At 45.3% G+C, this 15,105-nt stretch overlaps 1 protein-coding gene across 4 annotated transcripts in view; it reads right to left on the bottom strand.

Moving 5' to 3' along the window:
* Window positions 1–15,105, bottom strand: part of MDGA2 (MAM domain containing glycosylphosphatidylinositol anchor 2) — a 1,412,234-nt gene that overhangs the window by 237,706 nt on the left and 1,159,423 nt on the right. For all 4 annotated transcript variants that reach the window (XM_069208709.1, XM_069208707.1, XM_069208708.1 and 1 more), the window contains exon 10: window positions 7,297–7,445. In XM_069208709.1, coding sequence (XP_069064810.1) covers window positions 7,297–7,445 — 149 coding nt within the window. The remainder of the gene's footprint in view (window positions 1–7,296; window positions 7,446–15,105) is intronic.

Genomic DNA, 15,105 nt, shown 5'->3' with positions numbered 1-15,105 from the left:
TGACAATGATTATGAGACTGACTCTGCATCTGAGGCAGAAGAGGAAGTGCAAAATTCTGGAAGTGAATTTTCTGTCAGAAAGGAAGCGCCTGATGATGAAGCCACTCTCAGTGGTATGAAGTGACTGTTTTAGAGGAGGACACTGATGTGCCAATGTTGCAGCAGTCAGGGGCTACAAGGCTTCACACTGGAAGACCTGAACTTTGGTTGCCCCAAACATGGAGCAGCCACATCTGCCTGCCTTTACTGGTCTCCCAGGGTGTAGAGTGAATACGGAAAGCTTTTTGCCTGCTAATTTCTTTCAGTTGCTTATGGAAAATGTATATTTGGAAGAGATTAGTGAGCAGACTAATTTGTATACAGAGCAGTATATGAGGGACAACGCTGCCAGACTTAGGCCACGCTCTAGAGCTAGCCGGTTGATTCCCACAAATCTGGAAGAGTTGAAAAAGTTCTTGGGTTTAACTTTTAGATGGGGCTGGTAAGGAAGCCATCACTGTCTTCATATTGGTCTACTAGTCCCTTGATGGCAACTGCTCTATTTCCTGCAACCATGAGTCGTAATTGGTATGAGCTTCTTCTTCAGATGTTGCATTTTGTTGATAATGCTTTAGCCTTGCCACAAGATCACCCTGAGACTAACTGTCTTTTTAAGATTAGACCTGTCCGTGATAGTTTTGTAGATTCCTAGCAAGAGGGCACGGTATGGAATTAAATTGTATATGCTGTCTGAAAGTAGTACAGGATATGTTTATAATTTCCGGGTCTACACTGATAGGGATTCCAGTATTGACCCCCCTGGTTGTCCGTCCCACTTTTGGAGTTACCGAGAAAATTGTGTGGGAACTTGGTAGATGACTGTTTAACAAAGGTCACCATTTGTACGTAGATAATTTCTACTTTGGAGTGCGGTTGTTCAAGGATTTGTTCAGAGTGGACACTGTAGCTTGTGGCACAATCCGCTCCAACCAGAAAGGCTATCCAAGAGAGCTTGTCTGTAAAAAACTTTAGAAGGGACAGTGCAGTGCCTTGCGGAATGATGAGCTGCTAGCTCTGAAATCTATAGGCAGGAGGGATGTGTACATGCTAACTACCATCCATGATGAGAGTACTTCACCTATGGCTGTTTGGGGTCAAGTTGCTGAAGTGCGCACACCTGGGTGCACATGGGTGGTGTTGATAGGGTAGAGCAGAGGTTGGAAACTTACACGGATGCTCGTAAGGCTTATGTTTGGTATTAGAAATTAGCGGTTCACCTGTTCCACTTGGCAACTTTTAATGCTTTTGTTGTGTTCACATATAGTTTGCCAGAGTCAAGGATGACATTTGTGAAATTTCAGGAGTCTGTCACAGCAAGCCTTGTTGTGCTGGAACAGGCATGAGTTCCTAGAGAAGCAGTGGTGGAGAATGTGGCAAGATGGAAAGATCATCACTTTGCTGAGCACATTCCTCCCACGGCCAAAAAATACTTTACTGCTAAGAGATGCAGAGTCTGTGCTTGAAGAGGTATCCAGAAGGAGACTAGGATGTACTCCCCTGATTGTCCTTCAAAGTCTGGACTGTGTGTGGGTGGCTGTTTCAGGAGCTACCACACACAGAAAAATTACTGGGAACTAGCGTGAGAGTAAACTGCTGTTTTATATTTTCATATGCTCAGTTTCACGGTTGGCATTACTGTCATGTTTGTGGTTTTGTACTTGTTTATAATTAGCTAGTGGTTTCTTTGTTGTTTAAAAACAAAAAAAAGGGATGGTGGTGTGCATGGAGTGGCGCTTGGCTTTGGTGTGCATGGGGTGGTTCTTGGCTGGCGGTGTGAGTGGAGTGGCGCTTGGCTGGTGGTGTGCATGGAGTCGTGATTGGCTGGTGGTGTGCGTGGAGTGGCGCTTGGCTGGCTAGCTATATTTGAGGTTTACAGAGGAGTCTGGGTAAGAAAATGTTGGGGTATCCACGCAAGCCGCACCTCCCTTGACTCATCCGGGTGACTAGATTTAAAAAATGTCTGGGTTTGGTAGGTTTCCCTGGATGACTGCCGCACCTGGGACCATAAACGCAGAAACAGGTAGTTTTGTAATAGATCATTTTGATGTGTCCACATTGTGTTTTGGGGCATTTCCTGTTGCTGGCCCTAGGCCTACCAACACAAGTGAGATACCATTTTTATCAGGAGACTTGGGGAAATGCTGGGTGGAAGGAAAGTTGTGGCTCCTCTCAGATTCCAGAACATTCTGTCACCGAAATTTGAGGAAAAAAATATATTTTTGGCCAAATTTTGAGGTTTGCAAAGGATTCTGGGTAACAGAACATGGTGAGACCCCACAAGTCACCTCATCTTGGACTCCCATAGGTGTCTAGTTTAAAAAAAAAACACAGGTTTGTTCGGTTTCCCTAGGTGCCGGCTGAGCTAGAGGCCAAAATCCACAGCTAGGCACTTTGAAAAAAACAGCTCTGTTTTCTTTGGAAAAATGTGATGTGTCTAAGTTGTGTTTTGGGGCATTTCCTGTCGTGGGTACTAGGTTTACTAACACAGGTGAGGTACCATTTTTATTGGGAGACTTGGGGGACGGCTGGGTAGAAGGAAAGTTGTGTCTCCTCTCAGATTCCAGAACTTTCTGTCACCGAAATGTGAGAAAAAAGTGTTTTTGGGGGTCAAATTTTGAGGTTTGCAAAGGATTCTGGGTAACAGAGCCTGGTGAGAGCCCCACAAGTCACCCAAACATGGATTCCACTAGGTGTCTAGTTTTAAAAAATGCACAGGTTTAGAAGGTTTCCCTAAGTGCCGGCTGAGCTAGAGATCAAATTCCACAGCTAGGCACTTTCCACAAAACACGTCACATTTCAATGTAAAAATGTGATGTGTCCATGTTGTATTTCCTGTCGCAGGCATTAGGCCTATGCACACAAGTGAGGTATTATTTTTATCGGGAGACTTGGGGGAACACAGAATAGCAGAACAAGTGTTATTGCCCCTTGTCTTTATCTACATTTTATCCTTTGAAATGTAAGACAGTGTGTAAAAAATATATTTATTAGAGAAATGCCCTGTAATTCACATGCTAGTATGGGGACCCCGTAATTCAAAGATGTGCTAATAACCACTGCTCCTCAACACCTTATCATGTGCCCATTTTGGAAATACAAAGGTTTCCTTGATACCTATTTTTCACTTTTTATACTCCACCAAATGAATTGCTGTATACCCGGTATACAATGAAAACCTGTTGCATGGTGCAGCCCCTTTATTGGCTCTGGGCACCTAGGGTTCTTGGTGAACCTACCAGCCCTATATATCTCCACAACCAGAAGAGTCCAGCAGACGTCATGGTATATTGCTTTAAAAAATATGCCATAGTTGGAAAAAGTTATAGAAAAAACGTGGAGAGAAATGGCTCTTTTTTCACCTTTATTTCAATATTGTTTTTATTTTAGCTATTACTTTCTGTAGGAACATCTTGAAGGGTCTACACAAATAACCCCATGCTGAATTCAGAATTGTGTCTACTTTTCAGAAATGTTTAGCTGTCCGGGATCCAGCATTGTTTTCACACTCATTTCTGTCACTAACTGGAAGAAGGCTAAAAACACCACAAATAGTAAAAATGGGGTATGTCCCAGTAAAATGGCAAAATTGTGTTGAAAAATGAGGTTTTCTGATTCAAGTCTGCCTCTTCCTAAAAGCTGGGAAGATGGTGATTTAAACAAAATATTCGCTATATTTTGGCAAATTTCTTGGTCTCCTTCAGGGGAACCCACAAACTCTGGGTACCTCTAGAATCCCTAGGATGTTGGAAAAAAAGGGGCGTAGATTTGGCGTGGGTAGCTTATGTGGACAAAGAGTTATGAAGGCCTAAGCGCAAACTTCCCCAAAAAGTGAAAAAGGCCTGGGACCTGAGGGGAAAAAAGGCCTGGCAGCGAAGGGGTTAAAGAAATAATCAATTTTCTTCGTATATGTTTGCTGCAGAATGCAGAATAGATGAAAAAAAGGAATAGAGGTGGAAAGAGTAATATTTCACCTTGTTAATCCTCACTGCAGAAGGAAAATATTTTGACGCATTCCCAGGTTTACTAGCTTTAGTAAATCTGGAAATGCACCAAAATCTAGTTAGACACTCTTATGAGTGGCCTATTTCATCCCAGTATGGGTGGACTCCTGTTTTTGTATATAGCAGAATTTTGAGTTTTGTGGCAAACACCTCACCCCTGCACTTTTCCTAAAGACAATTTCAGCAGCTCAAACCTGATTAAATTTACCAGGGAAGTATTGCCAATAAATACCAGAACATGCTGATTTTGTATCGGTAAGCACCAAAATAGAAATGTCATGGCCCATTTTCTCAGAAAAAAGCATGGAATAGGAAATTATTACCCCCAATAAATTCCAAACCCTTTGGCGTTGGTGCGAAAATGATTGCATCATTGGGCCCTACTAATAAAATATATTTGTTGTCAGAAACTGATTGAACATAATCAACTTAATGCATTTGTCAACTTATAGTTAAAGGAACACTTTGGATAAGATTATCCGAGTAAATGTAGCAAACTCGCGACTAAACACCTAAAAGACAACTGAAAGGAATCCCATATCACATAACTATATATATATATATATATATATATATATATATATATATATATACACACACACGTGTGCTTTGGTTTAGTCGAGGATGTTCAAGTCAATGGGTCAAAAAGTAATCCCTTATTTCTGAGTCATTTTTTGTTTTCTGAATAAAGAATAAAAAATAAATGAAATGTAGTCTTTGGTCTTTCTAGGGTGTGATGTGTCTTCATGGATGCTAGCGGTGCAAGAGATTAATCTGTCACATTTAGAGCAGAACATCTCCACTGGTGCATTAGTTTTACACATTTTACAATGATTAATAAGATGGATCTATAAAAGCACAGGGGTCTTTTACAAGTTCCCAGTTATATCAGTTTGGACAAAAAGGATGGAATTTATGAAAATGAAGGAGAGGGGCAAGTTGTAATGGCGGGCTTCCTGACAGAGGTGGGGCCGACAACTTGCATAGGGGTGGTCAGCACCAACGTCATTTTTGCTGCAGCTGTTTTGATTTAAACTTTGCGTGCCTGCACAGATTGCCCACAAGGTGCGCTCATTGTCTCATCGATGGCTGGCAGGGGCACAGGTAGGGCCATTTAAGCCATGGGTTGTAGACAAACACCCACATAGCTTCCTGGAGGGCTGTGACCCTGTTGACTGCTGACACGACCTACTGCACCAGAGAGGAGGATCTTTTACCCACCCACCCATCCCATGACCAATGTATGTTGGGTTGAACAGGTTGTTAGGGTGTTTTTATGATTTTTCATTTACTACATCTTATTTGCCCTTTGTCTACTCCGCTGTTTTGTCATATTTATTGCGACAATGGGGTCAGGTTTGGCCACAAAGCTAGTAGTGACCTTGTCACCAGGAAAAAGAAGACAGGCGAATTCCAGATACATAGGGTTTTAAACCTTTTATCAACTAGGGGCAGAAGTACTACGATCTGTAAGGCAGGGCCGGGGACATCAACTACAACGATTGGCCTTGGCTCTATGGGTACTTTATGGCACTGCCCTGGGATTGTGGGGAGTTGGACCTTGTGCCAGGGGACCAAGATATGGTCGGATTGCCCATGCCCATCTCCCAAATGGTGCCAGGGGATGGTCCCTCTTTTGGGTTGTTCTGGCATGGGTGATTAGGGGCTCAGCTGACTTGCTGGCCTTTAGCTCCTCTCTCTGTGAGGCAGTGTATATATGTGGGGCCCGTTGGCTAGCACTCAAGCTCACAAGTCAATTAAACAGTGCTCTAAAGACCAGTGGGGTGGCCAAACTTGACTTAAAATATGTGGTTAGGTGATTTTATGTATAGATTTTTGTCCAAATACTTTCGGTTTATGTAATATTCATTCATTAATATTCATTGAACCAACTGTTATGAATGCTAATGTGTGTTGTAATAAATACAGCCTGAGAACTGTTTCTCAAAATGCAAATCTGACTGTTTCAGGTCAATTCTGTCAATTCTTTGCCTTCCATTATTGGGGGTGGGCCCAGAAGTGGGGCTGGGTTCACAGATTTCCCACCTGCCCCTGGCATGGGGGTGGTCTCCTACCTGTGGGCTGTACCTCCCCTTGAGAGAACAAAGAGTACAGGTTATTTCTCTTGGAACTGGCAACAACATGCGAACCCGGGAACACCCAGTCCAATTATGCATGTTTCACCCATTTACTGGGAAAACAAAAGGCCCCAATCAGCAACTATTTATCACCTGCGTATGGCAGGCCTTAAATGCTACATGGCTTTTTTTCTACTGGCTGTAGATAGGCTTAATGGGCGGAGGCAGCAAGTGCCTGGATGGAAGGTATCATTTTCCTTCATCTTGGAATTCGTTTCTTCTGTTACCCCACGCAGAAATATTTGGGCGCGAAATATCTGAAAATAACGTTTTTGCAACACATATAATTAAGCATCAAAATAGAAGCAATATTTGCCATAACTTCTTCCTCCCCCCCACAGACTCTTATCTACCCCGGTATAACTTGAGGCAAACAAGTGCAGAACTTTATAAAATTCCGAAAGAAATAATAAAATATTGATGTGATTGTAAAAGTGTGTGGTGACTGCAGTGTGTGATTCTAATTCCTGTGAAATGTGTCGACAAAGAATTAGGAATTGAAGTCCTAAATTCATTTGGTGAATAGGATTAACTCGGTGGGTGGGTAGGGGTACTTCCTGGAAATCCTTTCACATCCCATTTTTCTCTGACCAGCGACATTACTTTCCAAAAACCATTTGGATTCAAAGCCAGGTTTTCCTAACCAACCTACTAAAAGACATTTCAACTAATGCCAACTGCACTTTGGCCAAAGATATATTACATATGGACATTCAATATGTGTATTTTGATATTGGGAATGTTAAAAGCAATCACATGAATCGTAGAATATGGATGTATCAAAAATTCTTGTTTTTCTAATTCTAAAACAAGACTGTTTTTCTGGTGATTTGCTGTCACGAAATATTTTTTATAAAATCAGCCCTGACGCTTCTACAATCCCTCAGAGGAACACGTATTAAATCTAATTCCTGGCAGACTACACGAGTGTGAATTGGATTCAAGGGTCTCTAGGTGAGCAAAAGGCCTTTTCAGGCTAACGGCGAATCTTCAAGGAGAACAAGCACAAGCGCGAGCTTAACACGAAGATGTGCGAAAAGTCGGAGCACAAGGAACAGCCGCGGACATTCATGTCAGAGCTAACGAGCAGCGAGTGGTAATTCAATGTGTGTGCTTACCTGCTTGATCCCTAGGCGGTATGCCAGGATGCGGTCCACCGCGTCCGGGTTCATTTGTGTCCACTGCAGGCTGTACGAGTAGACGCGGGGTCGATTCTGCCACAGAGGGTTAGGGGTGTCGTAGTAGAATTCAGGAGAGTATGCTTTCCCTACAGGAAACAAAACACAATATACAAAGAAAGTGAGTTTACTGTTTCAGCATTATGCGTGCTTTAGTTATGTCCAACTGCTAGATTATTAAGATTTTTCAGAAAGTTTTTAATCTCGTGCTGCATTTTTTTTTCAAAGACTGCATCTGTGGCCTTTTTGACTGTTATGTAATAAACTGCATTGCTGACTGCAGCCCTTGAAAGCACAGTTTCACTCGCATTGCTCACACCTGGGTTTTTGGCAGGTGCATTTCCCTCAAAATAACAGTCGGAAAAATGTGTGCAGGCGATACAGTGCAGAAATATTTTCTTTTTTTTCGCCAGAATTGTGAATTCCGTGCAGTAAAACTGGTCACTATTGCCTGCTAGATTTCACCACTGCACACGTAATACGGCTGCTAGTGTTTTAGTGTTGCTACAGCTCCTAATTAAGGTAGCTCATACAATAAATACATAGTAGACTAATTAATGCATGTAATAAGTACAAGCAACAAGGTCGTTTGTTGTATGACATAGGCAGCATTACCATACTGAACAAATGCAGAATTCCCTTGGCACACCTACCAATGGCTATGAATGCAGAGTTGGAGACCTGGGAAGGACAGAAGACCTGCACTCCTGCTTTGGCGTCCACAAAATGGCATCATTTACCATATCCACAATCAATCGGTTGCTAAACGTGTTCATGTGCAGGTGGTTGTGAGATGTATGGAGCTTAATGCTCGTGTAGTAAAGTCATCTTGAAGGTCGTGAGTAGCTGTTTGACTCTACTGATGCTTTTCTGTGGGATTTGTTTTATGTAGTGGTTGTGAACACGAGCAGTGCAATAACACTCTTCTGATCGTGTTCCAATCTTGAATACATCACAGAGTGAAACACATCAGACGTGCATTGTTTTTGAGGGCTCACACAGTTTATGTAATTAGGTCAAGTCTGTTAGAAGTAGAATAACATCATTAAGCAGTAACACCATTAGCCACAATAACCTGCTGCTCTGACAGGAAAATCCCCAGGAATTCTGCAATTGCATCAGTTTATTCCCCAGTAACGGAACTCAACAAGTCAAAATTCCAGTTCTTGGAAGACAACACTCAGCTTCTCATCCCTGTAATTGGCATGCTAGCCTAGGCCTATCCGGAAATTCAATAACTCTAGGAACATCTTTGACTCGGATCTCTTTCCCGTCACAAATTAGCGCTGAGTTAAAGGGTGTTAACTTGCAACTTTCAGTGCGTTAACAATTATTCACCTTCAAACTGTTCATCCGATTGAATTAAGAGGATGCCTGTTTATGGTGCATCTCTGAAAGAAGCAAGCTAACAGTCTTCAAAGACTAAAAAAAATACCCTGCTAAAATGTGACTGAACTTACAAAAATATGATCATGCCAAGTAGGACCTCATGGCGTTCCACTGGTTTTAAGTGCACGCAAGAATCATATTAATGACATTCTGCATTATTCATGAGGCTTACTGTAGCAAATCCCAACATATCTTCAAGGACAAACTTCAAGCTACATTGCTACCAGGAACCTTCCCTCCATCTCACAACACCCATAAAGATGGCAAAACATAGTGGTTGATCCAAAATGCCAAAATTCCATCTCAATATACACTGCATTAGACTGGGAAATAAAGCCAGCACTGGCCACTTTGGTAAATCCACCCCACACGTGTTGCAAGAGTGAGTGTGTTGACTCAACCATCACACTGACATTTAAAAGGATCCTTCTGCAAGTTTTTTTAAAGCCTGTGCCAAATGCTATTACTTTATATATTTTTCGTTGCAAAAATGTGCCACATTATTGATTTATTCACCAGCACAGTAGGCCCAGTGAAAACATTGGTTGGCTGGGATAAACATGCTTGCACTAGAGCAAAACAAAATTAATAACACAACACAAATCACAAGGCAGCGCTAAAATTCAATTTGCTGTGCAGCTTTACATGAAAGAGGTAGAGAACAGTCCCATATCTGCTGATATAGCGCTGTTGCACCCTCTCCTAGTTTGAGTTAAATTGCGCCATGGCACACACGTTGATGTTTGTGATGTCAAGTACAGGTTTTACTGGAAGATTACCCTTCCAGTGAGAAATGCTATGGAGGAAATTTACTAACACTTTATGCTAGGTTTCAGTCACAAAAGGTGACACACACGCTTGGTGAAAAGCATTATATTGTGATTTACTTTTCAAAAAGAATCATAACACCATAAGAAAGTTACCTGAAGTCAAGCAGAAAAGTGCTATGCGCTACTTTGTGCTAATTTAGGTAGCATTCCATAGCAGGTATGTGGGTGTTCCTATGAAACCACCCAGGGGGTTTGATGCTAATCTCTATGTACTTACAGTAATAGACAGGGATTTGTGCCAAAACTGTACATTTCCCCAAGTCAGGCGTGAAGTTTGAAAAAAGTTTTCTTTTCTCAAAACGTTTTAAATTTTGTATGCGTTCTGGACTGAACAGTATGAATACAAAGTGGTAAAAGTGTTAAAGTGTGTCAAAGCATAGTATTTTTCATTAGAAATGTACCCTACCAGTATAAAACCTATGCTTGACATCATGTATACACCCTGGCAGTTTGGTGCATAGATATGTGCATTGGTGCACGGCAGCCTTATTTGTACCAGGGCACACGGGGAGAGAAACAGCACTCTATATGTCAGTAACTATGGTGCAGTCCTGCTTGCTCCCTTTCATGCAAAGCAGGGCACCAAATTTGGTCACTGCACTGCGTGGCATATAAATATAGTAAATGCGGTCACATTTCCCACTTTTTAAGTGTGCTGCACAGTACAGCATACATGCAAAGTTGGAAATATATACAACAACGTACCACCCATGGTAACACCCCTTGTTCCAAAGAAGGGCAAAGTAGTGCGCAGCACTACTTTCCATTAGTTTATGGATACTTTACAGAAAATCCCAATACAACACGTTGTGCAGGTTTGTGTCACTTTTATCACAAACCTTGTGTAAAGTGTTAGTAAATCTGATCCACGGGGGCACTAGAGAGCCCAGATTCAAGATGGCCACCCCATACCTGGCCAGGAAACACAATCCGGTATTTATCGTGCAATTTACGGGAATCCGATCTGTCCTTGCTAACGCCACTGTCCCTGGTGGTCTGCTGACACAATTACACCCTGTGCATTAGTGGGGCCTAACTAGGCACAGTGCAGTGCTGGGGTTGGTGTTCCCAGGTGCCTCTCCCTGCCCGATCCTCTGCAGTGGGCGGGGCCGAAATTGCACAGCTGGCGCTGATGCCGGAGTGTACTGCTGGCCTCCTAGAGAGGAGAGCCACGGAGATGAGAGAGCTGCATAGGGCTGATTCAGCTTGGCCTGCCAAGTAAGTAGGGGCTGCAGGGGACTCTGTCCTGCTTTGTTTTGGTCTGGCGGGTCTTGGGTTGGACCCCTGCCACTCCTCTTGCCCCTGCTCAAGACCCCTTATGCAGTGGGGGCTGGGGCCCGTCTAAAACTCACTAATGAATGCCTTGGGCCTGCTCGTGCCCACCAGAGATAACTGGAGTGCGGTGAGGCTTCGCAGGCAGATTCGCACTGAACTTTACGCTCCTCACTCAAGTTTGGTGCCCTCCCCCTGATGGCATTGAGTAACATGCTTGAACCAGGAGGACTGAGTGACCACTCCGAGCCCACAGATGGTGAATTTGTGCACACAGTGGGATTGTGTCTGCTCATGCTCCCTGGTAACTGCCTCCTGGGGTGTGGCGGACCTCTACCATTGTACTGTCTGCCTGTCTGGATAGGGTGACCTTGGTGTACGCTTGACGATATTAAATCTGCCCCATGCCCTCTAGCCTGCAACATGGGGAAGACTGACAATAAACAGCCCAAAATGTCTTTTAAGACTCGGTGTCTAACGATCACGGTGGAGCTGGACCCTGGAGCCCATTGACGGAGCTCTCAGGACAGTGACGAAGTCATGGCTGCACAAGATACCAGACCCATGTTCCTAGACCTTAAACACAGCTTGTACACCACGGACTCAAAGATCAACCTCCTCAGTGATAGGTTTGATTGCCTAAAGTAAAAGGTGGACAGGCATGAAGAGCAAATAGGTCAGATGGAGCACCGCAGGCCCGATGCCAAAGAAGCACACTCACCAGCCAGAGAACAGACCCTAAACTCACAAATAAGTTTGCTTGTTGCCTGTCACTACTTGGTACTTGTGCTAGCTATCCTTTGCTGCAGCCATGGGTCACAGGGAACCCTTGCCGTTGGCCCTGAATGAATCACTTCCAGTGGGGTCTGCCAACTGAGAGGTGTTGGGTTACTACGGACCATCCTCAGTGCTGTGGGGATGGCATCTGAACAAATACAGAATGTCCCTTCACTAAAATGTCCCTGTCACCCAGCCACTGTCTGGCTGGGGAGTATGCTAGGTCATCTTGGTGCCCTCTGGCAAATATTCCCTACACAGTTTTGGTTTATGGGTCAATTGTATTGCATGGGGAAAGGGTGGTTAAATCCAGCTCAACTGGAGGAAAAGAAGTGAGGGGGTTGGAGCTCCGGTGAGTTGTTTATTGCCTTGTGCACTTTATTGTTCTTTCCTTTTTATGGGCGAGCACAAAGCGCTCCGTCCATAAAGTAATCTCTCTTTGGGCTTCATACCACGCCCAGGTCACGTCAGTCTCTTTCATTGGTTCCTGGGCTTGCTCTTTAAAATCTGCTTGCTTTCATTAGTGAAAGGCATGCATACGTCATGACTTTTCCGGTGTTTAGCCTGCATACACAGCACCGGTAAACTACTAGAAACATACGAGGCTCGATGTTTTGAGGCTGGTTTCTGGCCTACTTTATCTGTTAATTTTCCCCTCAGCGTGATCGCGCTGGGGTTTACATAGCGCAATCACGTTCCATTTTTTCGTTTTCAATTTCAGCGCGATTGAGCTGCATTTTACATAGCGCGAAAGTTAGGTTAGGAGTTTACAACACAAATAGATCCAACTCGAGCAAATGCGAGCCCTGTTGCATTGAAAATGCTTGTTGTTATCTGTGAGGACCAAGCATATACAATAATACGTCCCCTCATCACTGGTGACTCCTAGTAAATGCTTGACCTGGAATGTATGTGGGTTAAATGATCAGTGCAAGCCTCTGATTCTGCTGGCATAACTAAAAAGACATCAAATTGGCATTTGCCATATACCTGAACTGAGCAAACTGAAACAAACCGGTCCCATCTCAGTGCAGGGTGGATGCAGAGTCACATATTTCCAATTAGTCCAACTATGTGTGGGGCATGGGCATACTTCTTCAAAAAAGGGTTGCCATGGGGCACATGCCAAGTGCTATGTGATGCACAGGGCAGGTTTGTCATTCTAGCGGGCATGGTGCAGGTGTATCATATGACCCTGACTTCGATATACAGCACAATGTGGATAATCCTCTTTTTCTCACTGAGATCTGGAGACTGGTGGGTAACAGGTGCCCAGGTACAGTGCTGTGGGAGGATTTTAATGTGATTTTAGACGTGCATGCAGGTAGGTCCAGCAATACTCAACATCGGCACCCTGAGGGGCTGCTGCACAGCTGCATATCCTCATATCAGACAATGAGCCCACAGACGTTTGGTGCTTTCAGCATGCAGCTAGTACAGAAGGCACATGTATAGCGCCTACTTAAAACACTGAGGCCCTCATTACGACTTCAGCAGTCTTTTCCAAAGACCGCCGAAGCTGCTGCAGCCAGCAAACCGCCAGTGCTGGTGGTCTGCTGACCACCATACTTGGAGTCGGTGGTGGACTTCCGGCCATTTATACATAAGGGGGTGTAGTATGAGTGCAGGTATGCAAGGGGGGTGTAGTATGAGTGCGAGCATGCAGAGGGGGATGCAGTATGAGTGCAAATATCTGGAGGGAGTGTAGTATGAGTGCAAGTATGCGAAGGGGAGGGGTTTAGTATGAGTGCGAGTATGCGGAGGGGGTGTGAATGCAGGCATGCACGCGATTGAATGTGAATGTTTGTGTACGCATGAATGGGGGTGTCGTATGTGTGTTTGCATGGGTGTGCCTAAGTGCATGTAAGTGTGTGAATGCGTGTTTCAGTGTGTGTGAGGTAGGTCGCTCCCCGCTCTGCCTTCCGCACCACCTCCCTTTTTCCATGCGCTCTAGCTTCTTCCACGACGCTGCGTCCCTGAGGCCCCTCCCGCCTTCCCCCTCGTTCTCTCACCATTCTCTGTTCACTTTTCCTGCAGCTGTGTCCCTGCGGCCCCTCCCGCCTCCCCCCTCATTCTCTCACCGTTCCCTGTTCACTTTTACCGCTGCTGCGTCCCCTGCGGCCCCACCCCGCAGCCCTCTCATAGGACGAACCCTCCCGCCTCCCAGCTGCCACTCCCACCCTCCCCTCCTCTTATAGAAGCTGCGCAGCGGGCGCGCCGAAAGAGTGCCAAAGGCAAGCCCGTCTGCGCCCGTCTGTGCCTGGACCGTGCCCAGCGCCACCCCCCCTGGTCTGCGAGACCCCTGCGCCTCCAGACACCGCTACACGACCGACCAACTCAAAGCCCTCAACCCCGGCCGCACCACAGCATGTTCCGAGTCCTCACCAAGGAACACCCACAGACCCTTCGCATGCCACGCCTGTAAATTCACCTGCGTCAGAACAAGGAAACCTACAAAGACCGGAACAAACCACCTCCACTGCATACTCCTCAACACCCGCTCAGCACGCAAGCACGCCATCGAGCTCTGGGACCTGCTCGACTCCACCGCCCCAGACGTAGCCTTCCTGAGCGAAACCTGGTGGAACGACTTCTCGGCACCCGACATTGCAATAGCCATCCCGGACGGCTACAAGATCATCCGTAGGGACCGCAACAACGGAATCGGAGGAGGCATAGCCATCGCCGACAAATCCTCCCTCAAGGTCTGACACTCACACTGACGACTCTCTCAAGACCGCCAAACACCTACACTTCCGCATCCACACCGACCCCAACACCACTCTCAGAGGAATGCTCATCTACAGACCCCGCGGACCACGAGCACCATTCAGCGAATCCCTCGCCGACCTCACCAGCACCCACGCACTCACCTCAACGGATTACATCCTCCTTGGGGACCTAAATTTCCACCTGGAGAACAACAACGACACCAACTCCACTACGCTGACCATACACAAAAAGTAATGGTTAGAGTGGCATCCAGTGCCACGAAGTTCAGGATAAGGCAAAGATATGTGTTTCCCTGTGAATGCTCTTGCAGTAGGGGAGGAATCTTAGAGTCTTCCCCCTGCATATGTAATGGGGAGGGATACCAAGGGGGCGAGGGCTGCAAACATGAAGTCCCAACCCAGGGTATCAAAGGCCAGGTGTAGGTCCAATGAGAGACAACTTGTGGTGGGAATTAAGGGATGTCCCCCAAGTGTCACCACCAGAGCAAACATGTGATCCAGCCCCGTAGTCGTTACTTGTCCCACGCCCAAACTGTGCAAGCCACAGTATCAATCTCAATTTGAGGCCACTTGGGAGGTTGATACAAAGCAGCCTGCAAACGGCAGGCTGATATTTAATACGCTGACCTCCTTGAGTGCCTGAGTTTCATAGACTATTGGGCCTATTTGCAGAGGACTCATACCAAGACGGGTAGATCCAGTACATTACTAGCCACCTGCATGATCAGGACAACACCCTCACCCACACC

Source organism: Pleurodeles waltl, chromosome 9 (assembly GCF_031143425.1).
Source record: "Pleurodeles waltl isolate 20211129_DDA chromosome 9, aPleWal1.hap1.20221129, whole genome shotgun sequence".
In the NCBI taxonomy this organism is placed as follows: Eukaryota; Metazoa; Chordata; class Amphibia; order Caudata; family Salamandridae; genus Pleurodeles; species Pleurodeles waltl.
Note: the sequence above shows the minus strand (reverse complement) of the source record. Positions and strands in the feature narration are given on the sequence as shown.